The sequence below is a fragment of the Aedes aegypti genome, chromosome 2 (assembly GCF_002204515.2).
Source record: "Aedes aegypti strain LVP_AGWG chromosome 2, AaegL5.0 Primary Assembly, whole genome shotgun sequence".
NCBI lineage: Eukaryota > Metazoa > Arthropoda > Insecta > Diptera > Culicidae > Aedes > Aedes aegypti.
Window position 1 is genome coordinate 32934480 of NC_035108.1, and position 25934 is coordinate 32960413.

Below are 25934 nucleotides of genomic sequence, written 5' to 3' on the forward strand. Positions count from 1 at the left end.
TTGAAAAAAGCTGCTCAATGTTACCCCGGTACGGTAATTCAGATTCATTATTCAGGAATGATTAACACATTAGATGAAAATTTTTGATGTTTTTGCAAATGAAGAAACAGGGACAACCGTTCCATATCGGGAGATTGGTAAAATCGTTAGAACGTTGCTGAGAATGTTCCATTGTTGTTAACGATCTTTTTATCTTTCTCCTGATTTTCCCCGAATGGCCTGGCTCTAGAGTCTAGTGTTAAGTGCCATTACATTACAGTACATCAAAGAATAAAACTCAACTTATATTTATTCCAAAACATTTTGTCGAAAAACTTGGGTCAAACAAACACATGGATCATTCCGTTCCAGTGCTGTTATTTTATCCTTGTCTTTTATTTGACTGAGACGAGTCAACCTAAAATATCTTAACTTTTAATTGAACAAAAAACAATATGTCAAAATCCAAGATTTATTGAAAATTCGGACTTTTTAACTTGAAAACGCAATTTCTGAAGATTGGCTTAAATCATCTAGGGGAGTTGAGCGTTTTCGACTGTAAAATATCTGATAATACTCATTCGACAAACAATGGATTGAAAATTATTAAATTTGAAAATAAGTATATTCGTTTCTTCATTCTGAAAGTCTCGTCAATAAAGATGATAATAATAATTTTTTTGGCAACAGTGTATTCAAACATTTTTTTTTTCTAGACTCCCTAATCAATTTCCTTCGAAACGGCCAAAGGTCATTTTTCTCTACGGAAAGAGATCCATTAGTTGTGGGTGCTTCTATGGTTGCACTTATCCTGATTTCATTAGATTAACAACAGAACAATCAACGTTTTAGCTTGTGCGTACACGAAATTGTCGAAAACATGGTTCAAATTGCTTAAAAATTCATACAATTCCACCAAAACTGTTTAAACTTTTCTCATTCGTACCAAAAGTTGCGATGAAGTGTTCTTATCATGTAGGATCCCATAAGAAAATAATAGATACCGCAACAATAGGAACAAAATTAAAAGTATAACGCAACTAAAGATACAGTGTAACAATGGGATTCGGCACAAAAAAAACATCCTCTCTCTTTCACTCTACCATGAAAAAAAGATTCCAGTAAACGCCAAAATCCCTTGCAAAATCAAAACAGTGCAGAGCCCCATGGTGGAGGCATTATTTTTTTTTGCAATTTATCATCGTAATAGGCTGTTTTTCATCACGCCAATCTGTCATGAAACGGCCTACTTTCCTGCACTGAAGTATGCAGTGCGGGAATAGTCATTACGCAACTGAAACCAGTGCTGTAATGATCCATTACGCAACGCTTTCTCATTACGCAAATGTTTTGAATTGCGTTATGAATCATAACACAACAATTTTTCAGAATTTGTAAATTAATGGTGAATGCAATCCGATATAATTCCTGGTACCCTCAAGTGGTCTTCTACGAAATTGCAAAAAATGTTTTTCGATTTTCACAGCACTCGTCGCAATTATCCTACTCGGCAAGCCTCGTAGGATAAATTTATGACTCGTGCTGTAAAAATCATCATTCTGCAACTTGTTCCGTAAACTACTATTACAAGCATGCCGTTGGTTACTACGATGAAATCATTTTTCTCATTAAAGCGAAGTATGCACTTCAACAGAAAAGTAATCGCCTATCTCGATGCGTGGGAAATTTCTTGCAAGAAATGCTCAAGAAAAGCATTTTCCTTTGATCGCAGTACGCAGTTGAAAAGAAATGTCATTTCAAATGGAGCTCACTGTAGGAAGTTTCTTGACCATTTCATGAGCAGAAATTTTTACTTTTCTTGAGCGGAACAACATACCTAGCTTAAAGCCTGATTCGCTGCTGACAAGTAATTTCTCGGCCTATCTCGATGCATGGGAAAATCCTGCAAGGAATCGATCAAGAAAGCGTTTTTTTTTCTGATCGCAGTGCGCAGTTGAAAAGAAATATCAGTTCAAATGAGAGCCGCTGTAAAACATTTCTGCAAGGAATCGGCGAGAAATTTCTTCAGCGATTTCTTTTCAACAGCAAATCAGGCTAAACTCAATAATCGTTACTTTCCTTCACAACAACTATATTTACGATCATTGCGCTACTATTCTGAGAGATTAAATGAGTATACGAACTGCGAAACCAACTTGCTAGGCCAACCTGGTCAGGAAGAGAACCGTTTGAAGAATATTACCAGTCAAAGCGTTTACTTGCACGGAAGCTCAATTTACCGGAGAAAGAACTAGTTGAATACTTGGTAGAAGGCATTGAAGATCAAATTCTCCGAAACCAAGCCAGAATGCAAAATTTCCAAACCGAAAATGAAGTAGTACAAGCATTTCGATTGATACGGTTTAATCCAGCACTAATGAGGAAGACGGCAAAGCTTTGTTTTGCGTGCAACCAACCCGGACATTTTGCAGCAGATTGCAGAACTTATCGAGGAGCTAAGCCAGTCCAGATGAAATTTATGGAACCACGAAAAAAATTTGGAGAAAAGCCAATCAAATCAACTGACGAGACTATACATGCTTTGGACGACCAGGATTCAAAACAATATGACGGACAATTCAAATGTGACGGTTTGGTAAAGTTTAGGCTAATCAATAATTGTACTAACTTAAAAGCACTTTTTGACACAGGAAGCCCTATCTCACTGATACGTCAAGGTTTGATAAATGCTAAAGATGTTAAAAAGATAAATTATAACAAAAGTTTTCGAGGTATCGGTGGGAAACGGCTCAAGATTTTAGGAATATTCACCAACAAAATTCTTATTCAAAATATTGTTTTCAGCATTGACTTCTATGTAGTTCCGGATAATGTTCTAAACCTCATCGATGCAATTATTGGACGAGATGTCATCATGAAGCCCAGCATTCGGACGATAATACAGAATGATATTAAAATTTACTCAGTTGATCCTGATCATTTGAAACCTGAAAACCCTGAAAATAAGGTACATAGAAATACTTTGTATAATATTAACTCCAACATAAATGAAAATTTGAAAATATATCAGAAGATCATTTGGCAACATTTTTAGAAATTTTTCGAACCCTGTATGTAGATTATATGAGACCGTCTAAACCAAAAGTTGAATATGAGATGTTAATTGATTTAAAAATAGGAGAACCTTTTCATTATAAACCTCGTAGGTTGTCATTTGAACGAAAACGTAAAGTTGATGAAAAAATCAAAGAACTTTTGGAATCAGGTATTATTAAAGAGAGCAATTCACCTTTTGCTAGTACAATAGTTCTAATTCCAAAGAAAAGGCTTTGCGTTGATTACAGAAAATTGAATAAAGGTACTGTTCGTGATAATTTTCCGCTTCCTGTTATAGAGGATTTATTTGATAATCTGAAAGACAAAAACTATTTTTCAATCTGGCTTCCATCAAATCAAAATATCAAAAGAGTGCACTAAATTTACTTCTTTTGTAACACCTAGTGGTCAATTTGAATATCTACGAGTACCTTTTGGTTTATGCAATGCTCCTGCTGTATTTCAACGTTTTATAAATAAAATTTGTCAAAAACTCATTAAAGAAGGGAAATTATGCGTATACTTCGATGATATTCTAATTGCAACCAAGTCTACTGAAGAACAGTTTGAAGTATTACAACAGGTTTTTGAAATATTAAGTCAAAATTTATTAGAACTTAATTTAGAGAAATGTAAATTTTTGTTCAATGAAATAGATTATCTTGGTTATACAATCAATAATAAAGGCAGGAAACCCAATAACTCACACATAGAAACAGTCAAACATTTTCCAATCCCTCAAAATCGTAAACAAGTTCATAGGTTTCTTGGTTTGATGAGTTGTTTCAGAAAGTTTATCCAAAATTTTGCTGTTATTGCCAGACCATTATATAGTTTGCTTCAAAAAGACTCAGTATTCCATTTTGAAAAAGAACAAATTGCTGCATTCAATCAATTTCATCCGGTTAGTTTCTTTAGCAAGAAAACTGATGAGTATGAGTCAAAACTTCACAGTTTCGAATTAGAAACCTTAGCTGTGATTCATGCTATTAAAAGATTCCATGTATATTTAGCTGAAAAGAGTTTCAAAATTTTCACTGATTGAATGCATTGGTTCAAACTTTGAAGAAAAAATAAATGAATCATAAAATAAATAGATGGGCCTTATTTTTAGAAAACTATAATTTTGAATTAGAATACAGAAAGGAGGAAAAAATGAAACACGTTGATGCGTTAAGTCGGATGCATATGACTAAGAAAGGTAATAATAATCAACATAGGGAGAAAATTAGAGAAAAAATTATTGGAATAATTGATGAATCTCAAATAGAACGCAATATTATTTTAGCACAAGAACAAGATTCTAAATTGAAAAATATAATACAAATATTAGAAACTTCTTCTTTTCCAAATTTCTTATTACTAGATGGTATTTTATTTAGGAGAGATAATTGCAAGAATTTATTAGTTGTTCCCAAAAATATGATTGATAATATTTTGAGGATGTACCATGATAACTGTGGACATATAGGAATAGAAAAAACAATAGTTGAAATAAATAAGAATTTTTGGTTTTCATGTATGAGAAAATATGTAAAGAAGCACATTAAGAATTGTTTGTCATGCATTTTCTACAACCCTATAGGAAAAAAGGAAGGCTTTTTGAAAATCATAGAAAAAGGTAATGTTCCGTTATATATGGTTCATTCAGATCATTATGGGCCTATAAAATTAGAATCAATCAATAGATTCAAATATATTCTTGTTATTACTGATGCCTTTACAAAATTTACGAAATTTTTTCCAACCAAAACTACTAATTCTGATGAAATAATACAACATTTAGATAATTATATGTGTTTTTACAGTAAACCAGTGAGATTAATAACTGATTGTGGCTCCGGATTTACTTCTAAAAAAATTCAAGATTTCTTACATTTTAATTGTATTGAGCATGTTAAAACTGCAATACGTACTCCACAAGCTAATGGCCAGGTTGAAAGAATGAATAAAACATTGACTCCAATGCTGGCCAAACTAAGTAATGAAACTAATTGTAGTTGGGACAAGCTATTGCCAAAAATAGAGTTTATATTCAATAACACGTTAAATAAATCAATTTGTAATTATCCTAGTATGTTATTGTTTGGTCAATTGCAAAATGAATTAAATAATGCCAATTTTAATTTAGAATCTTTTGTTCGGAATCGACAACCATCGAGTGAAAATGAAAATATTTTAGAAATACGACAAAAGGCTCAACAAAACAATTTGAAAATGCAAATTTATAACAAGAAAATAACAGATAGAAAGAGAACAAATACAACAAGTTATAAACAGGGAGATTTTGTTGTATTAAAACTCTCAAAAATTATCCCCAAAATTTAAAGGTCCATATAGAATTTCCAAAATTTTGCCAAACGATCGATATGTTGTAGTTGATATTGAAGGGTTTCAGATTTCAAGTGTTCCTTTTAACGCGGTATGTTCACCACAAAATTTGAGGAAATGGATTGATGATGATAGCTCAACTGTAGATTGTCTCGATGAGGACATCGAGAATGTCAGGATGGCCGAGTTGTAGTAGGCTGTGGTGAATGTTTCTAAATTAAGTAGGCTTTGACATGACAAAATGACAAAACGACAACCATTAAGAAATAAACCATTGGCAAGATAACATCGTCTTTCAATCTCTTACTCTAACCTCTCGACTTAGGTTGAAAACATGTATGTGTTGTTATAGGTGATTCTTAATGGCAAGCTTTGAGATTTTTTAGATTCTTCTTTACTTCTTCAAAAGAGAGTTATAAAAAAACTCTTTTTAGTCTACTATCTTTTGTTGATAGCATTATAAGCTTTTAATATCCGATTTCTGCAAATCAGAACATAGCAATTTAAATTGGATTTCAAAAATGTCGTGATAAAGATCAGGTTGGAAGTGTGATACACTATAGGATTGACTACAAGCTCGCCTCTGCTCGACTTTATATTGTAGTTTCAGCGCAATTTTTGCCGCCTTTCCATTGACATCTAGGGAAAGTGTACCAGTTATGGCCATAGTGGTTCCCTATTTGGCCATATGTGAAATTTTGACAACTTTCACATTTTCAATCTTTTTGAATGTTTTAGCATCAAGAAATATCTTAAATCTAACTTCTACAACACACAAAAATTTAAAAAAAATTGAAAACGTTAAAGTTATCATGTATGGCGAAATAGGGAACCACTATGTCCATAACTGGTACACCTACCCTATTTCCATTTATTTTCTCGAAAACCGATAAAAAAAATGCTTACTTCTCGGATGCAATAACCTGAAAGACAGCCGAACGGTAGCATCTCTCCACCGTCTATCACCCACGAGACCATATAATAAAAGAAGTCTTGAGCCCAATAATGATAATGCCAGGGCTGCTTTCCCTGATTGTTACTTCCGCAAGCAAAATTTCTGTACAGTGAGACGTCAATTATGAATCATCATTTTTTTTCATCTTCATCCCAAAATAAAAACTACACGAAATCAAGTGAAACATTTCTCAAATATGTTTTAAATCAGCTATGGAACTTTCTTTGAAATTATTCATATTCACTCGAGAAATGGCTCCTCATTGCAGGTGGACTGTATTTCCATCGATGATGACCCCAAACCCTCTCCACGCAGTGCAATCAAAGCGAAAAGGAAAGCAAGCCGTACAAACTAGGTACCGTCCGAAGATGGCGAAGATGGCCCGGTAGTGGTGTTAATAAAAACGACAATGATAATAACTGTACAATGAATGGGTCACTCTCGGGAAAAGAGAGAGAGAAAGAAGAAAATATATTGAAGAGGAAGGTTGCTGTCTTGCAAGCTTCACATAATGAACTTGCGGGTTATGACGGAGAACGGCCGTGGTAATGAAATTTTACCGATCTCAACATGGACGCACTGAAGTGCTTTTTGGTTATGAGGAGCCGTAATTGTGATCAGGTTAATGCTCGATTTGGTAGATTCGACGAATCTTAAAGTTGGTAATTACCTTGATTTTGCTAATAAGTATAGTATTTTGTATTCAAATGAAACATTTAAAGTATTGAAGATGTATGAGCTCTTGTTTAGGTTGACCTAAATATACCAGCCCTACTTAATGATAGCATAGGTTTCAAAGACCAGCGTTAAATTGCTAGTTTCCTCATAAAATTCCTTCAATGTCTCTACATGCTCTAATCGCTTCAGTGTGACACGAACAAAACCTCCTTAACCGGAACGGGAACGGGTTTGAATTACCCCCTATTCGATTTCAATTTGCAACACGTACCAAATTGCACCATTTCAACCCATTATACTCAATCCATCATACTATTTGATTTGATTGTTGCTTTCTTCAAATTGGCCTGCAAGTGCTAAGCCATGTCCCAGTCCCACACACGACGTGAGTTCGACACACCTAGACTGTCGAGTCCAAGCCTCATAAAAGCTTGCCGTGACCCTCGTTATCCTCCCAAACAAATCAAAACAAACCAACCATCAAACGGTTTATGGCAGGAGAAATTCGCGTGAGGCTTATGTCGGGGTGTAGTTTGCATTCAATGTGGCATTATTCGGTTTCCGGGGAAGGATTTCATTTCCGGAACTACGGGTTAATTTGTTGCTTTGCTGCGAGGTGAGTTGGCAATGGGATCAAACTTCTTCGGAAGAATGGATCCGACGATAATTCCTGACCCTTGCTATAATAGCAAATTCGTGATCTGAAATCGATTTCCGATTTGCAGAGCTGCTCATTCTTCTATGATGAAGTCCAGTCGATTCGGACGCGTCATTAGACGCGTACGGTCACTAAATTAGAATTTTATGCGAGCTCGTTAGCAACACGAGCGAAACCGTTCAATCGGAGTTTTCACCGTCCCCAAATGTCCTTCCACGAAGCGTGTCGCCAAAAAAATTTGATTCAGTTATAATCGCCCCGAAGAAATGGACCCATTTATGAATAAAACATTACATTGCCTGATGATGTCTTACCTCCGTCGGAATTGCCGTCACTGCTAGATCCGTTGACAAGGGTGCCATTTACAGCTCCATTATCGGCCTTCACCGCTTCGCCGTTCGGTTCTTGCTTCCCACTGCCCGACTCCTCCTGCATCGCACTTCCATTCGTCAAACTCTCATCAATCTGCTGTTCCACTGCCACGTGCTGTCGCTGTTGATGCCGCAAACTATCCAAATGGTTCACTAAGCTCTTGATCACAGATTCACTCGTTTGGTCCATAGCCGAGGCCACAATAGTCGTCTTGTCCTCTCCATTCTCCGGCTCCACCTCCACTATCGTCACCGTCGGCTTGGCTGGGTCTCTCCCGCTCCCGGTCTCCGACAGCAACAACTGAGCAAAGAACTTGTCGTCATCGATGACTTCGTTCTCGACTAAAAAATGGACCTTCTTGCGCGATCCCAAGGCAGCTGCAGATCCGGCTCCGTTCAACGGACTTGGCAAGTAAAACTGTGACGCAGAGTTCCGCTTTGCATCCTTACCGGAAGGCGTCTTCGCATTTCTGGCACTAACGGAGCTGGTTTTCGAGAACACATTTTCATCGGAAGTCAGCTTGGCAAGGCGCTGGACCAGCGTCTGATTCAGACGTATAGTATCGAAGCTGGGTTTATCCGGGGGACCCGTGGGAGCACTTACCGTCGATCCCGGTCGCTTCAAAATCGACTTTATTGCACTTTGTGTCGCTTCGGACGAGATCTGGGAAGGCAGGGACTTACAGTCTTCATCTTTGGGTGCGGAATCGTGTTTGTGCTTGGTCCGAGGGGGTCGCTCCGGAATGACTTCGACTCTGTTCTCTTGGTTTGGGTCTGGCTGTACCTCCACCGGATCGTACACGTACTCATCGACGTCGTCATAGACAGGTGGTCCCGCATCTCCGTCAAACACTTTGATTCTTTGGCCCGATATTGCTGCTATGTTGTTGATGGCCGGATTATACCGATTAGCGTACAAGGTATCCAGTAGATTTTCATACTTCTGCGAATGCTCCGACAGGTCGTAATCTTCTGTCCCGCTTGTCGGTGAAAACTCATTATTCAACCCGCTACTCAGCGAAATCAAATCATACGGATTAATATCACACCGTAATATCGATCGTCGAGCAGCTGCAGAATCTTCCACATCGACCAAGGGAATCTCCTCGGGTTCAACCCAGCAGTCCTTGAATCCCTTATTGTTACCGCCTCGACTCGCACTCAAACTTCTGCTTCCGCTGCTCTTACTCCCCGTAGGCGAAACCGCCCTCTTATCCGATCTACTCCTCCCCTTCGATGGACTCGTACTTTTGGCTCGTCCCCTTAGCTTCTCCTTAATGCTAGTCTTCACAGATTTGCTTGCTTGTTCAGGCTGACTCAGTCTCGACCTTCGCATAAAGTCGTACGGATCGCCACTGCTGCCCAGTATCGATGGCCGCGACTTCTTCCCGTACGTGGACGCCAACTTAATCGTTCCTCCAGCTCTTGCCGGCGGTGCCAGGAAGGTCGCTCCTGAAGTCAGCCTCATGGTTCCTCCGATCGGGGCCAACGGTAGCCTCGACCCCTTGCACTTCTTGCAGACGCTCGCCTTCTTCACGTCTCTTTTGGTTCCATTCAGGTACTCCGGACAGCAGCAGATGACGACCGCTACCTCTGGTCCCGGGCCGGGCATCGAGTAAAACATTCCGGCCGGATGATGAACCATCGCCGTTGCTGCGGCCGCATGATGGTGTGAGAGAGGGTGCCCGGGATGCGGCATCGGTGGCATTCCAACCGCCATTGGCGGCGGCATTCCACGCATCGTGCCGTACACCCAGGTCGATTCGGCATACTTCATCGAGTGCGTTGCCAGCGCAAAGGGGAAGGGGCATTGGCAGCAGCGGGGTGAAAGCGGACTTGCTGCTGGACGTGGTGCTGCTGGATTTCGGAGTAATCGAGCACTTCGAGGGTAACCGTTGAGGAGGAGGAAGAGGATGATTTGATTGGTTGGATAGCTTGGATGGAGAGGTTTGACTGGACGAACTGGTGCTGATTTGGGAAGATGAGCTGCTTATCTTTTCGCTGGCCGGTTTGGTTAGCTTAAGACGTTGGCCCCATGTCCGTTTGGATTTGTCCGTGGAGATCTGACAAAGAGAGGGAAAAAAGCCAAGGTAAGAATTTTGATAACCTGGGAATCATTTTTAATCATTAAAGTTAATCAAATTTTTACAATACGCAATACAGTAAACTTCTCTAACTAAAGCTGGAAAACTTCTCTAACAATAGCTTGAAAGCTTCTCTAACAGAAGCTTAGAAGCTTCTCATACAGAATCTTGAAAGCTTTTCAAACAGAAGGCTGAAAGCTTCTGTAAAAGAAGCTTAAAGCTTCTCGAACAGATGCTTAAAGCTTCTATAACAGAAGCTTGAAAGTTTTTCTAACAGAAGCTTCAAAGCTTCTCAACCATAAGCTAAAAAGCTTCTTTAACCTTCCGGTCGTCGTGCGGTTGACCACCGCCAAAAGCACCACGCTGATCCTGAGTACGAAAAGCGAGGTTTTTTCACCTCTGTTGTACAAAATACAACAGTGCGGCGACTGAAGTGTAAAGATAAGCTGAGAAGCTTCTCTAGAAAAAGCTGGAAAGCTTCTTTAACAGAAGCTGGATAGCTTCTTCAACAGAAGCATGAAAGCTTCTAAAACAGAAGCCCACAAGTTTTTCTGCCAGAGGAAGAAAAGCTTCTCTAACAGAACCTGGAAAGCTTCTATAGGATAAGCTGAGAAACTTCTCAAAAGAAGCTTGAAAACTTCTTTAACAAAAGCTCAAAAGCTTCTCGTATAAAAGCTGGAAACCTTCTTTAACAGAAGCTGGAAAGCTTCTATAAAAAAGCTGGAAATTTTCTCTAATAGAAGCTTGAAATTTTTCTAACAGAAGCCCAATAGTTGCTCTTCCAGAGGCAGGAAAGCTTCTCTAACAGAAGCTGGTATGAATTTCTTACAGAAGCTGGAAAGCTTTTTAAATAAAAACTGGAAAGCTTCTCTCACAGTAGCTAAATTTTTTTTTAACGAAAACTGAAAAGCTCCTCTGAAAGAAGCTAGAAAGCTTCTCTTACATAAGCTGGAAAGCATCTTTAACAAACGATTTCTGATTTCTGATTTCTGATTTCTGATTTCTGATTCTGATTTCTGATTTCTGATTTCTGATTTCTGATTCTGATTTCTGATTTCTGATTTCTGATTTCTGATTTCTGATTTCTGATTTCTGATTTCTGATTTCTGATTTCTGATTTCTGATTTCTGATTTCTGATTTCTGATTTCTGATTTCTGATTTCTGATTTCTGATTTCTGATTTCTGATTTCTGATTTCTGATTTCTGATTTCTGATTTCTGATTTCTGATTTCTGATTTCTGATTTCTGATTTCTGATTTCTGATTTCTGATTTCTGATTTCTGATTTCTGATTTCTGATTTCTGATTTCTGATTTCTGATTTCTGATTTCTGATTTCTGATTTCTGATTTCTGATTTCTGATTTCTGATTTCTGATTGATTTCTGATTTCTGATTTCTGATTTCTGATTTCTGATTTCTGATTTCTGATTTCTGATTTCTGATTTCTGATTTCTGATTTCTGATTTCTGATTTCTGATTTCTGATTTCTGATTTCTGATTTCTGATTTCTGATTTCTGATTTCTGATTTCTGATTTCTGATTTCTGATTTCTGATTTCTGATTTCTGATTTCTGATTTCTGATTTCTGATTTCTGATTTCTGATTTCTGATTTCTGATTTCTGATTTCTGATTTCTGATTTCTGATTTCTGATTTCTGATTTCTGATTTCTGATTTCTGATTTCTGATTTCTGATTTCTGATTTCTGATTTCTGATTTCTGATTTCTGATTTCTGATTTCTGATTTCTGATTTCTGATTTCTGATTTCTGATTTCTGATTTCTGATTTCTGATTTCTGATTTCTGATTTCTGATTTCTGATTTCTGATTTCTGATTTCTGATTTCTGATTTCTGATTTCTGATTTCTGATTTCTGATTTCTGATTCTGATTTCTGATTTCTGATTTCTGATTTCTGATTTCTGATTTCTGATTTCTGATTCTGATTTCTGATTTCTGATTTCTGATTTCTGATTTCTGATTTCTGATTTCTGATTTCTGATTTCTGATTTCTGATTTCTGATTTCTGATTTCTGATTTCTGATTTCTGATTTCTGATTTCTGATTTCTGATTTCTGATTTCTGATTTCTGATTTCTGATTTCTGATTTCTGATTTCTGATTTCTGATTTCTGATTTCTGATTTCTGATTTCTGATTTCTGATTTCTGATTTCTGATTTCTGATTTCTGATTCTGATTTCTGATTTCTGATTTCTGATTTCTGATTTCTGATTTCTGATTCTTTCTGATTTCTGATTTCTGATTTCTGATTTCTGATTTCTGATTTCTGATTTCTGATTTCTGATTTCTGATTTCTGATTTCTGATTTCTGATTTCTGATTTCTGATTTCTGATTTCTGATTTCTGATTTCTGATTTCTGATTTCTGATTTCTGATTTCTGATTTCTGATTTCTGATTTCTGATTTCTGATTTCTGATTTCTGATTTCTGATTTCTGATTTCTGATTCTGATTCTGATTTCTGATTTCTGATTTCTTATGCCCATTAGCACTTTGAAATACAATACCACAAACAATGCAGAACACGAGAAAAACGATTTCTCCATAACCTAATTGCTTCTATGCCCCTAAGTCGTTTGTGTGAAAGAAAAGCATTCCCATAACTCGCTCAAACAAATTCCATTTGTTGCAAATACCCAACCCGACTAATCTCTCTTTCGGTAATTATGATGAATAAAACAGGACTTAGTAAAACTCATAATAAAGTACTTGGGGCACGGAATTGCTTTATGATTAGTTCAGCAACAGAGAAATAAACCAAGGATTCCCTCGACATGGCGGGGAGCAGCCCAGACCCCCCGAAAACAAACAGCAGTCAGATGGAAAAATCAAACACATTCCAAGGCGACACACAATACGACAAACAGCCTCAGAATGAGACGAGAGAAATCATAAACAAAGTTTTATGTCACGCCAACGTCATAAATTTCTCAGGTGTTGTTTATTACTTTTCTCGACTTTGAATTCACGAGCTGCCAGCCCGCCCTTGTGTGTCGTGACATTGCCACCGTTTGTTGTACTGTTAGGGGTTGGAATCATTTCAAATTATGTGGTTCTAGAATGGGTACATCCTAGCTCACAAAGGATTCACATTCTTTGGATCAATGACTCGGTTTGGCTTTAACGAGCCCATCACGCCACACGTCACTTCTGCTTGGCCGACTTGGCTCAAATTGATAGGTCAATTAGAGACGTACCGAGGCCCCATTTTGGCTTGATAGTTCATCTACCTTTCGCTTAATTCCCAAAATGGATCGGTATTTCCCTGTCATGCTTTGCCGTCTGCCAGCCATTCGTCGTTTCAATGGCCGAGGAGCGACTTTAAAGTTTGATGGCTCATTCAGACATATCGTCGGCAATCGACCGGAATGGCATCGGAACAGTTAATGAATTGGTACCAAAATGCCGGAATTGGGGAGGGAAAAGGGTTTGACCAGATTGGACGGATGAATCTATCAGCCTATTGAGTCAATGAATAAGATCGATGGCAGCAACTGGTCATGTGAACACATTTGTCTACCAATTATCGATGCACAGGTGGATCATCTGGTTGTGGGTTTAATGGGTTCATTGACGATGATGATTGGATTATCTCCGAACGATATCATGCAATAAAATTACTATTACGATGGCTCATTGACAATTTAAAATTTGTTGTTCTTTTCACACTTATTTTAGTAAAAATTGTATTATTTATTTGCCTTATTGTTTGATTTGCATAAACATTTTCAGAAATCAGAAATCAGGAATCAGAAATCCGAAATCAGAAATCAGAAATCAGAAATCAGAAATCAGAAATCAGAAATCAGAAATCAGAAATCAGAAATCAGAAATCAGAAATCAGAAATCAGAAATCAGAAATCAGAAATCAGAAATCAGAAATCAGAAATCAGAAATCAGAATCAGAAATCAGAAATCAGAAATCAGAAATCAGAAATCAGAAATCAGAAATCAGAAATCAGAAATCAGAAATCAGAAATCAGAAATCAGAAATCAATCAGAAATCAGAAATCAGAAATCAGAAATCAGAAATCAGAAATCAGAAATCAGAAATCAGAAATCAGAAATCAGAAATCAGAAATCAGGAAATCAGAAATCAGAATCAGAAATCAGAATCAGAAATCAGAAATCAGAAATCAGAAATCAGAAATCAGAAATCAGAAATCAGAAATCAGAAATCAGAAATCAGAAATCAGAAATCAGAAATCAGAAATCAGAAATCAGAAATCAGAAATCAGAAATCAGAAATCAGAAATCAGAAATCAGAAATCAGAAATCAGAAATCAGAAATCAGAAATCAGAAATCAGAAATCAGAAATCAGAAATCAGAAATCAGAAATCAGAAATCAGAAATCAGAAATCAGAAATCAGAAATCAGAAATCAGAAATCAGAAATCAGAAATCAGAAATCAGAAATCAGAAATCAGAAATCAGAAATCAGAAATCAGAAATCAGAAATCAGAAATCAGAAATCAGAAATCAGAAATCAGAAATCAGAAATCAGAAATCAGAAATCAGAAATCAGAAATCAGAAATCAGAAATCAGAAATCAGAAATCAGAAATCAGAAATCAGAAATCAGAAATCAGAAATCAGAAATCAGAAATCAGAAATCAGAAATCAGAAATCAGAAATCAGAAATCAGAAATCAGAAATCAGAAATCAGAATCAGAATCAGAAATCAGAAATCAGGAAATCAGAAATCAGGAAATCAGAAATCAGAAATCAGAAATCAGAAATCAGAAATCAGAAATCAGAAATCAGAAATCAGAAATCAGAAATCAGAAATCAGAAATCAGAAATCAGAAATCAGAAATCAGGAAATCAGAAATAGAAATCAGAAATCAGAAAATCAGAAATCAGAAATCAGAAATCAGAAATCAGAAATCAGAAATCAGAAATCAGAAATCAGAAATCAGAAATCAGAAATCAGAAATCAGAAATCAGAAATCAGAAATCAGAAATCAGAAATCAGAAATCAGAAATCAGAAATCAGAAATCAGAAATCAGAAATCAGAAATCAGAAACAGAAATCAGAAATCAGAAATCAGATCGAATCGTCAATCGTCAATCGTCAATCGTCAATCGTCAATCGTCAATCGTCAATCGTCAATCGTCAATCGTCAATCGTCAATCGTCAACGTCAATCGTCATCTTCATGCTGTCTTGCTTGTTCTCTTCTTTCTTCTTGTCTTTTGTTTCTGTTCTTTTCTCCTGGCTTTTCTTCTTGTCTTCTTGTATTCTTGTCTTTCTTGTCTTCTTCTTCTTGTCTTCTTTTCTTCTTCTTGTCTTCTTCTCTTGTTCTTCTTGTCTTCTTGTCTTCTTGTCTTCTTGTCTTCTTGCTTCTTTCTTGTCTTCTTGTCTTTGTTCTTCTTGTCTTTCTTGTTCTTCTTGTCGTTCTTGTCTTTCTTGTTTTCTTGTCTTCTTGTCTTCTGTCTTCTTGTGTCTTTCTTGTTCTTTCTGTCTTGTCTCTGTCTTCTTGTTTTTCTTGTCTTCTTGTCTTCTTGTCTTCTTGTCTTCTTGCTTCTCTTCTTGTTCTGTCTTTTGTCTTCTTGTCTTCTTGTCTTCTTGTCTTCTTGTCTTCTGTCTCTTCTTGTTCTTTCTTGTCTGTCTTTGTCTTTCTTGTCTTCTTGTCTTCTTGTCTTCTTTGTCTTCTTGTATTTTTTCTTGTCTTCTTGTCTTCTTGTCTTCTTGTTCTTCTTGTCTTCTTGTCTTCTTGTCTTCTTGTCTTCTTGTCTTCTTGTCTTCTTGTCTTCTTGTCTTCTTGTCTTTCTTGTCTTCTTGTCTTCTTGTCTTCTTGTTCTTCTTGTTCTTCTTGTCTTCTTGTCTTCTTGTTTCTTCTTGTCTTCTTGTCTTCTTGTTCTTCTTGTCTTCTGTCTTCTTGTCTTCTTGTCTTCTTGTTTCTTGCTTCTTTCTTCTTGTCTTCTTGTCTTCTTGTCTTCTTGTTCTTCTTGTCTTCTTGTCTTCTTGTCTTCTTGTTCTTCTTGTCTTCTTGTTCTTCTTGTCTTCTTGTCTTCTTGTCTTCTTGTCTTCTTGTCTTCTTGTCTTCTTGTCTTCTTGTCTTCTTGTCTTCTTGTCTTCTTGTCTTCTTGTCTTTCTTGTCTCTTCTTGTCTTCTTGTCTTCTTGTCTTCTTTGTCTTTTGTCTTTTGTCTTCTTGTCTTCTTGTCTTCTTGTCTTCTTGTCTTCTTGTCTTCTTGTCTTCTTGTCTTTTGTCTTCTTGTCTTCTTGTCTTCTTGTCTTCTTGTCTTCTTGTCTTTGTCTTCTTGTCTTCTTGTCTTCTTGTCTTCTTGTCTTCTTGTCTTCTTGTCTTCTTGTCTTCTTGTCTTCTTGTCTTCTTGTCTTCTTGTCTTCTTGTCTTTGTCTTCTTGTCTTCTTGTCTTCTTGTCTTCTTGTCTTCTTGTTCTTCTTGTCTTCTTGTCTTCTTGTCTTCTTGTCTTCTTGTCTTCTTGTCTTCTTGTCTTCTTGTATTCTTGTCTTCTTGTCTTCTTGTCTTCTGTTTATTTCGATTTGCTGATCAGATTGACATTTGAGAACCACCTTAGTCGTCCTTAGTCATAATCCTTAGCTCACGAAGCAACAATCGACCGGTTTCCCACCCGAAGCCTTTGGGAACAAGCTTTGAAAAAACTTCCCCGGAAGACAACCGAATAATAAAAGGGACGACAACGGCAACCAGGACGACTTTTGTGAATTGGCTGTCCGTTTGTTTTACGGGGATTCATGCAACCGATTCCGCGTGCCAGATTCTCACGGCTAGCATCGAAAGAGTTGACCCACCCTTTATCCGGGATTTTCCTGGTTTGCTGCCTTTTTTTTCTCGGTGTCCCTTATTACAGCTAACGTAGCAACTTGCAGAATGATAAGGGCTGCGTTCGTTAGGGAGAAAAAAGGAAGCTCAACACGTCGAAATTCTCATCCGTTCAGTGAACAAAAAAAAACTAGAACGAAAGGGTTTCCCCAAGCGGTTATGGAGATGTCCTAAGTTGGAGCCGGAATTTTCATTTCGATAAGCCTGAAGGGAAATCTAGGCGTACGAAAAACGGATTAGCGATCCGACGGTTGGTTTTTGTTTCTTTGGGCGGCGGAAAATCAGAATGACTGGAGTTTCAATGATGGAATTTACATTTTTTTGCTAAGTTGAAATATGTACGATGTAGTTTTTGAGGTAAAATCATCTCACAGGTAAAAATAGTGATGTTCTTTAATATTTATTTAATTCTGTTTAAACTCCTTTTTTTGTTTCTACTTTTAGAGCCAGCAAAAGATTTTCAAAATTTTCAACCAACATTGATTTGGTTTGTTCAATTCAGCCGCTAAACATCCTCCTTCATGATGTTTTACAATATGTTTATCACGCTCCGCAAAACTTTTGCACGCAATTTATAAAATTTGCATTTAGCGCTAACTTTTCCGTAATGACTCGTATGAAATAAATATAACAACCTCCATACCGTTCTTCTTTGGAAACTTCCGCTGCCTACGAAATGAAAAAGTTCTCATTTTCCACCAAATTTATCTTCCCTCAACCGATTTGCCATTTGCCGAGCAGTTGAAAAACGCTCATACAAAACATATCCTCAGACCAATCTCGTAATGAGGCCTATTCTGTCAGTGCCATTTGCCAGTTTATTTCGACACGAAACCGAGCAGAGAAAAGCTCACATCCATCCCCTTGGCCGGCCGTTCTGTGTACCTTAATAAATGACTTTCTGTGAGGAGAACAGTTGAACGAAACAAGAAAAAAAGTCCGTACGAAATCACACACTCGAAGCCCATAACTAGCGGCGAATGGAAAAAATGTTACTATGACAATGGAAAAGGATAACCATCAATAATTTGTAACAAGCAAAAATGTTGTATCAACCAAAAACAGCAAATAAAAAACGAAAATAAACATTTAAGGATAAAATATATTTGAAGAAAAAAAAACAGAGAATAAGTACAACAATATTGGAAATTTTCCATGTTCATGGACAATTAAGTTAGTTCTGAAAATTTGATGAAAAATCCTAATTTTTGCATTTAAGTGGCAACTTTTTATTTTTATGGCTGATTTTTGTTTTGTATTTTGCTTTCTTCGAGTTTTCAAGTGCTAAGTATCAATTTTGCGTTGAAATCTTGCAGTTGTGTATTGCTTATTACTTTCTTTCTGCAATATTTTATTTTTTATAAAAAATCCGTGTTTCTTTTCTATAAATGTTCTTTAATTCAGCTGCCATCAACGAACAGGCTTGAACGATTTACCGCCGGCTGATATATGAGCGTGTGTTGCCAAGACAAATGAGTTGCTTCATTTTTCTCAACATCACCTCGCCACCACCGAATTCAGCAGCGATAGCTTTTCTTTTCGGCAACAGCTGCCTCCCGTACAACTCTAGCCACACGTGCGCTTTTGACTGATTCTCAATCTGGGGGCGACGGATAAGTTACTCTGAGAATGAGGTACACGTTGTCTGAAAAATGGCTTTTCGAACGATAAAAAAACGCTTCTGGTAAGAGATTGTTTCCAATCGACAGTTGGTGAGAAATCTGAGAAAGAACACGAGTTCTTTCTATTTCTTCAGTGACGTTAAGACCGACTATTAATTTTTCAAATTTCTGTTGAAACGAAGAAGCTTAATAAGCCTGAAAGAAAACCCTAAGTTTATGAGCTAAAAAGCTTCTCCTCAGAAGCTGGAAAGCTTTTCCACAGAGGCTGGAAAGCTTCTCCACAGAAGCTGGAAAGCTTCTCTCCAGAAGCTTGAAAGCTTCTCTCTAGAAGCTGGAAAGTGTCTCCACAGCAGCTCGAAAGCTTCTCCGCAGAAGCTGGAAAGCTTCTCCGCAGAAGCTGGAAAGCTTCTCCGCAGAAGCTGGAAAGCTTCTCCGGCAGAAGCTGGAAAGCTTCTCCGCAGAAGCTGGAAAGCTTCTCCGCAGAAGCTGGAAAGCTTCTCCACAGAAGCTGGAAAGCTTCTCCACAGAAGCTGGAAAGCTTCTCCACAGAAGCTGGAAAGCTTCTCTTCAGAAGCTGGAAAGCTTCTCTCCAGAAGCTTGAAAGCTTCTCTCCAGAAGCTGGAAAGTGTCTCCACAGCAGCTGGAAAGCTTCTCCGCAGAAGCTGGAAAGCTTCTCCGCAGAAGCTGGAAAGCTTCTCCGCAGAAGCTGGAAAGCTTCTCCGCAGAAGCTGGAAAGCTTCTCCGCAGACTGGAAGCTTCTCGCAGAGGAAGCTTCTCCGCAGAGGAAGCTTCCGCAGAAGCTGGAAAGCTTCTCCGCAGAAGCTGGAAAGCTTCTCCGCAGAAGCTGGAAAGCTTCTCCGCAGAAGCTGGAAAGCTTCTCCGCAGAAGCTGGAAAGCTTCTCCGCAGAAGCTGGAAAGCTTCTCCGCAGAAGCTGGAAAGCTTCTCCGCAGAAGCTGGAAAGCTTCTCCGCAGAAGCTGGAAAGCTTCTCCGCAGAAGCTGGAAAGCTTCTCCACAGAAGCTGGAAAGCTTCTCCACAGAAGCTGGAAAGCTTCTCTTCAGAAGCTGGAAAGCTTCTCTCCAGAAGCTTGAAAGCTTCTCTCCAGAAGCTGGAAAGTGTCTCCACAGCAGCTGGAAAGCTTCTCCGCAGAAGCTGGAAAGCTTCTCCGCAGAAGCTGGAAAGCTTCTCCGCAGAAGCTGGAAAGCTTCTCCGCAGAAGCTGGAAAGCTTCTCCGCAGAAGCTGGAAAGCTTCTCCGCAGAAGCTGGAAAGCTTCTCCGCAGAAGCTGGAAAGCTTCTCCGCAGAAGCTGGAAAGCTTCTCCGCAGAAGCTGGAAAGCTTTCCGCAGAAGCTGGAAAGCTTCTCCGCAGAAGCTGGAAAGCTTCTCCGCAGAAGCTGGAAAGCTTCTCCGCAGAAGCTGGAAAGCTTCTCCGCAGAAGCTGGAAAGCTTCTCCGCAGAAGCTGGAAAGCTTCTCCGCAGAAGCTGGAAAGCTTCTCCACAGAAGCTGGAAAGCTTCTCCACAGAAGCTAGAAAGCTTCTCTCCAGAAGCTTGAAAGCTTCTCTCCAGGTGCTGGAATGTGTCTCCACAGCAGCTGGAAAGCTTCTCCACAGAAGCTTGAAAGCTTCTCTCCAGAAGCTGGAAATTGTCTCCACAGCAGCTGCAAAGCTTCTCCACAGAAGCTGGAAAGCTTCTCCGCAGAAGCTGGAAAGCTTCTCCGCAGAAGCTGGAAAGCTTCTCCGCAGAAGCTGGAAAGCTTCTCCGCAGAAGCTGGAAAGCTTCTCCGCAGAAGCTGGAAAGCTTCTCCGCAGAAGCTGGAAAGCTTCTCCGCAGAAGCTGGAAAGCTTCTCCGCAGAAGCTGGAAAGCTTCTCCGCAGAAGCTGGAAAGCTTCTCCGCAGAAGCTGGAAAGCTTCTCCGCAGAAGCTGGAAAGCTTCTCCGCAGAAGCTGGAAAGCTTCTCCGCAGAAGCTGGAAAGCTTCTCCGCAGAAGCTGGAAAGCTTCTCCGCAGAAGCTGGAAAGCTTCTCCACAGAAGCTGGAAAGCTTCTCCACAGAAGCTGGAAAGCTTCTCCACAGAAGCTGGAAAGCTTCTCTCAGAAGCTGGAAAGCTTCTCTCCAGGAAAGCTTCTCTCCAGAAGCTGGAAAGCTTCTCCCAGAAGCTGGAAAGTGTCTCCACAGCAGCTGGAAAGCTTCTCCGCAGAAGCTGGAAAGCTTCTCCGCAGAAGCTGGAAAGCTTCTCCGCAGAAGCTGGAAAGCTTCTCCGCAGAAGCTGGAAAGCTTCTCCGCAGAAGCTGGAAAGCTTAGCTTCTCCGCAGAAGCTGGAAAGCTTCTCCGCAGAAGCTGGAAAGCTTCTCCGCAGAAGCTGGAAAGCTTCTCCGCAGAAGCTGGAAAGCTTCTCCGCAGAAGCTGGAAAGCTTCTCCGCAGAAGCTGGAAAGCTTCTCCGCAGAAGCTGGAAAGCTTCTCCGCAGAAGCTGGAAAGCTTCTCCGCAGAAGCTGGAAAGCTTCTCCGCAGAAGCTGGAAAGCTTCTCCGCAGAAGCTGGAAAGCTTCTCCGCAGAAGCTGGAAAGCTTCTCCGCAGAAGCTGGAAAGCTTCTCCGCAGAAGCTGGAAAGCTTCTCCGCAGAAGCTGGAAAGCTTCTCCGCAGAAGCTGGAAAGCTTCTCCGCAGAAGCTGGAAAGCTTCTCCGCAGAAGCTGGAAAGCTTCTCCGCAGAGCTGGTCCAGAACTGGAAGCTCTCCGCAGAAGCTGGAAAGCTTCTCCGCAGAAGCTGGAAAGCTTCTCCGCAGAAGCTGGAAAGCTTCTCCGCAGAAGCTGGAAAGCTTCTCCACAGAAGCTGGAAAGCTTCTCCACAGAAGCTGGAAAGCTTCTCTCCAGAAGCTTGAAAGCTTCTCTCCAGGTGCTGGAATGTGTCTCCACAGCAGCTGGAAAGCTTCTCCGCAGAAGCTGGAAAGCTTCTCCGCAGAAGCTGGAAAGCTTCTCCACAGAAGCTGGAAAGCTTCTCCACAGAAGCTGGAAAGCTTCTCCACAGAAGCTGGAAAGCTTCTCCACAGAAGCTGGAAAGCTTCTCCACAGAAGCTGGAATGCTTCTCCACAGAAGCTGGAAAGCTGGAAAGCTTCTCTCTAGCAGCTGGGAAAGCTTCTCTCCAGAAGCTGGAAAGCTTCTAAACAAAAGTTGGAAAGCTTCTAAACAAAAGTTGGAAGGCTTCTCCACAGAAGCTGGAAGGCTTTTTCACAGAAATTGGAAAACTTTTACCCAGAAGCTAGAAAGCTTCTTTACAGAGGCTCCTTCACATAAGCTGAAAGCTTCTACCCAGAAGCTTGAAAGCTTTTACAGTTCTTGTTTTTATCTTTGTGTCTGTTCAAGAATCAGAATCTCAATGAAGTTTTGGTTGTAACTGTTCTCGAATTTTCTGCTCCTACGTCACCTGGCCAACGAAAAACCCAATTAAAATTCCGGACGATTTTCATAAAAGACGGATAATTTTCACGGTTCGTCAAGTTTGTCTCGAACTGTGTAGGCACTCCGCATTCCGAGGGAAAGACCATCCAATCCAACCGTAACTGCAAGAAGCAACAACATAAGAAGAAACTGTTTACAATCCGCCCCACAAAGAGTCAAGAGCCACCAAGATCGAAATAAGAGATTTCCCGGCTGGCTGATCTTTCCTCCTCGGTTGCAATCGACGACTGCGAACCGGAACCGGGGCCAAAAGAAAACCCAGAGAAAAACCCAGATTTCCACACTTAGTATGAGTGGGGTAGCAACATGGAAAATAACCGGGGTGCATTCGAGCGGAAAAGTAGCACAAAAGTCCAAACTTGTGGGCGCAAGGACACACAGGTTGCTGATGCGTGCCATGCCGACCACCTCAGCTTACTGAAATGGGAGGGTTTCGGCCAATCCGCGATTTGAATATTTTAGCATTTTTCACGCGGGTGATTTCCATCGACGGCAACTTCCGTTAGTGGTTCGTGGGTCCTATTTATGTCGGGAGGTTGATCCGAGGGGGTTGGAATATGCGTTAAAATTACCCCGACGCAAAAGTTAAGTGCCCACTTCAGATTCGAAATTTGTTAAACCGATTTACATGTGAGACGGAAAATTTCCTTATGTGTATTGTTGTAATATGGGGCTCTTACCCGTTGACTAGTCCCGTAGTTGGCCGGCGGATAGAAGTTGATGGTATCTACATTGGTCGCAGTCGTCGTCGATGTCGGGGCTGAGGTCGGCGATTTGGCGGTCGGATTCGTCGATTGGTCCGTCGTTGGGTAGCGTCTCATTGGGAGATGGCTAACTTTCGCCATCGGACGGATTCATTCTGCAAGTGAAAATGGAGGGAGAAAATGGGGGGTTCAGTCATAAATGTTTGGGGATTTGCCGCATGGTAGCACTTAAACTGAGAGTTCAACGGTTTTGGATGAATTAAAAAAATGTTCAAATAATTGATTGGTACTGGTCCCTATGAGCGACCATCATACTCTAAGTAGTTAAATGCCTGACTCAAGCACATTGCACACGACTGCCAGATTATATCAGGATTTCATATGATTCATCCACGATTTTGCCTGTCCGTTCCTTTTGAATTTAAACTGGGATATACAGATTTAATAGCTTTAAACAGGTTAGATGAAATAATGCACTAATAACAGTTATATTATTACCTTCACTAAACAAATATATGCTGATTTATTGCGTTTCATATTAGTCCAATCGGCAGAATTCCCCCTTTGTACATTGCACAATCCAATAGACAATGGCAACATCCTCCATGAATTTCCACTCAATTGTTAATAAACACCGAACCCGCATTCAACGAGCAGGAAAAATATGCCACGAATTTGTCGACCCAGCTTTCCGTCAAAATCTGCCGGAAAATCCCACGTCCGTGTCGCACGCCACTCGATGGACTCTAATTAGATAACAATAATTATTTTACAACTTTTCGGTGGAATTTTAATTAATTATACGTGGTCAACTGGCGCTTCCGGGAAGAGAGCTCGCCATAGACCCCTAATGTAACAGCTTTGCTCTGTTCGCGGTCTTCTTGCGGAATTTCATTTCGCGTTGCCGGATAATCCTCGTCGCACATAGGAGTTACAGTAGCAAATTTGTGGTCAAAATGGTTTAAAGATTTTTAAATGGCCTGAGATACTTTTATAAACTCCACAAGGCCAAGCTGAGGTTCGTCGTAGTAGAGACGAATTGAGACATAGGTAGTAGTCGGGTTCATAATGGGTACCACTTCTAGTACTGCATTTGATTCCTTGGTACTGCAAGTTTGCCAGTTCGCAGTGTACTGTGCACGGCACTCTAGATTTTTCTATATTCCCTTATCTGCCCATAACAGTCACTTTCGACATTTTTGACAAATTGGAGTTAATACCATGGAGAGTCATCAAATGATATATACTTTCGATCAACTTACTAAAATCTGTGAGAAGAAAATAAGAAAAAATACCAAGTTTTTTGTCACATTGGCAAATGTAACCACATAACAGTCACATTGTGATTAAGCGCAATAATCGAGTGTGTTTCCCGTGCTTGCCTGCCACACGATATACACATGAAAAATGGTCAATCGGCAAATAAAGTTCTCAGTTAATGACTGTGCAAATGCTCATATGCTGGAGACGAACCAGCCTCCGGCTGAAAGTCTCGATAATAAAGATAATAAAAATGCTCATATGCACACTAAGCTGAGAAGCAAGCGCTGTCCCAGTTGGAACGTAACTCCTGAAAAAGATGAACAAGACATTAATGAAATACAGAATTATTGTTACAAACATATTGTGAATAAGAAATCGTCATCATGTGTCATTCCCAGTCAACACCCAGACAACCAAAATGTACGTTTAACGAAATCACCTGGAGGCTTTGTATGTGCAAAATTTGACTTATAAGTTGTCGTGTAAAGGCCTTCTACGAACAAAACTGGAGGCGATATACATGCATATATTATGTGATGAATAATACCATACAATGCGAGTGTATAAATATTCTACCGAACTAACCTGTGATCTTATGCGACTTAACTTATGATAACTAATGTTAAATTGACAGCTGCTACGGATTGATTCGACTTACTTTGTACGAGTGTACGGGACGAAACAAAATGCACAAATGAACTCAGAAAAAAAGTGTTTTATGTGAGAAAACTTATCAATCTGATGATTTTATCCACGGTGTTTTACGGGTTTGATGTAATTAGTATGAATAAACGAGTTATAACATGAACTTTTATGCGATTTCTGGTTGTCTGGGCAGTCAGTGGCATGGTCGTAGCCAGAGGGGGACAGGGAGAGGCCGTTGTCCAAGTTTTTTTTTTTTTGATAACCATTCCAGTAATCGTTCCTGGGAGTAGCTAGAATTTCTTCATCTAGTACTCAGGAGTATCTCAAGCCTCTCATTTTTGTTCCAGAAGTTTATCCTTGATTCCACCCGATAATTACTACAAAATGTCTTCAGGAATTTTACAAATAATTTCTCTCAATACATCTTCAAGAGATCATCTATTGAATCTTCACATACTATTTAAGTTATGCAAGGAATTTTGTATCATGAATAGTTTCAGTAATTCAAGCAAAAGACATACTGGAATTTTTATACATTTTTCTTTAGGATATTTCTTGCATTCCCCCTTGAACTTGATTGGAAATAACACCCATAGTTATGCTTCAGGAATTATATTTTAAGAATCACATCAAGAACATATTGCTTTTATACCTTGTAGAATTTGTCCAGTTTTTTCATGTATGTATCCTTTCATATTTTTATCCCCCAAGATATTCCATTAAAAACTGATTCTGATAACTCTTTCGGGATCGCTTTCAATAACTCCATGAAGTCCTTCAAAAATTTATTTTATTTAAATTTTCTCTGGATGAAATCAAGTTTTTGATTAATCGATAAGTGTGTGAATTCCTTCAAGAACTCTTTTGAAAATTCTTTCAGAAATTGCATTTCCCTTCTGGAATGAACATAGAATTTTCATCAAGTCTATAATTCCACAGGAAACCTTTCCAGGTAATACTTTTGCCCCAGGAATTCCTCTAGAAATAATTCTTTATTACAGTTTAATATATAATTTTAGGAATTTCTCCAGAAATACCTACTAATTGAGCTTCCTGAATGAAGTTTGCAGAATTCCTCAGATGAACGGATTTAGCTTTGAGTTTTTCTAAACATTCGTTCTCGGATTATTCTAAGAACTACTGGACATAAAAAATCTGATAACGATTCCTGCAAGGATATTTTCATGAATTTGTCTGGGACCCAATCCACGACTTTTCCAAGAATTTTATCTTTAAATTCTCCCTTCCCCTCTCAAACTAACTTGAAGACAATTTAAAAAGTTTTTAAAAATTCTTATACAGATA

The 25934-nt window shown here is 39.1% G+C and overlaps 1 protein-coding gene across 3 annotated transcripts in view; it reads right to left on the reverse strand.

The window, feature by feature from the left end:
* LOC5565109 overlaps positions 1-25934 on the reverse strand; it is a 623899-nt gene that overhangs the window by 61606 nt on the left and 536359 nt on the right. For 2 of the 3 annotated variants that reach the window (XM_021840461.1, XM_021840462.1), the window contains 2 exons: positions 22698-22876; positions 7973-10092 (listed from right to left, as the gene is read on the reverse strand). In XM_021840461.1, the coding sequence (XP_021696153.1) occupies positions 7973-9806 (1834 nt within the window). In that variant the 5' untranslated portion in view covers positions 9807-10092; positions 22698-22876. The remainder of the gene's footprint in view (positions 1-7972; positions 10093-22697; positions 22877-25934) is intronic. The other variant, XM_021840464.1, reaches the window with a different exon arrangement.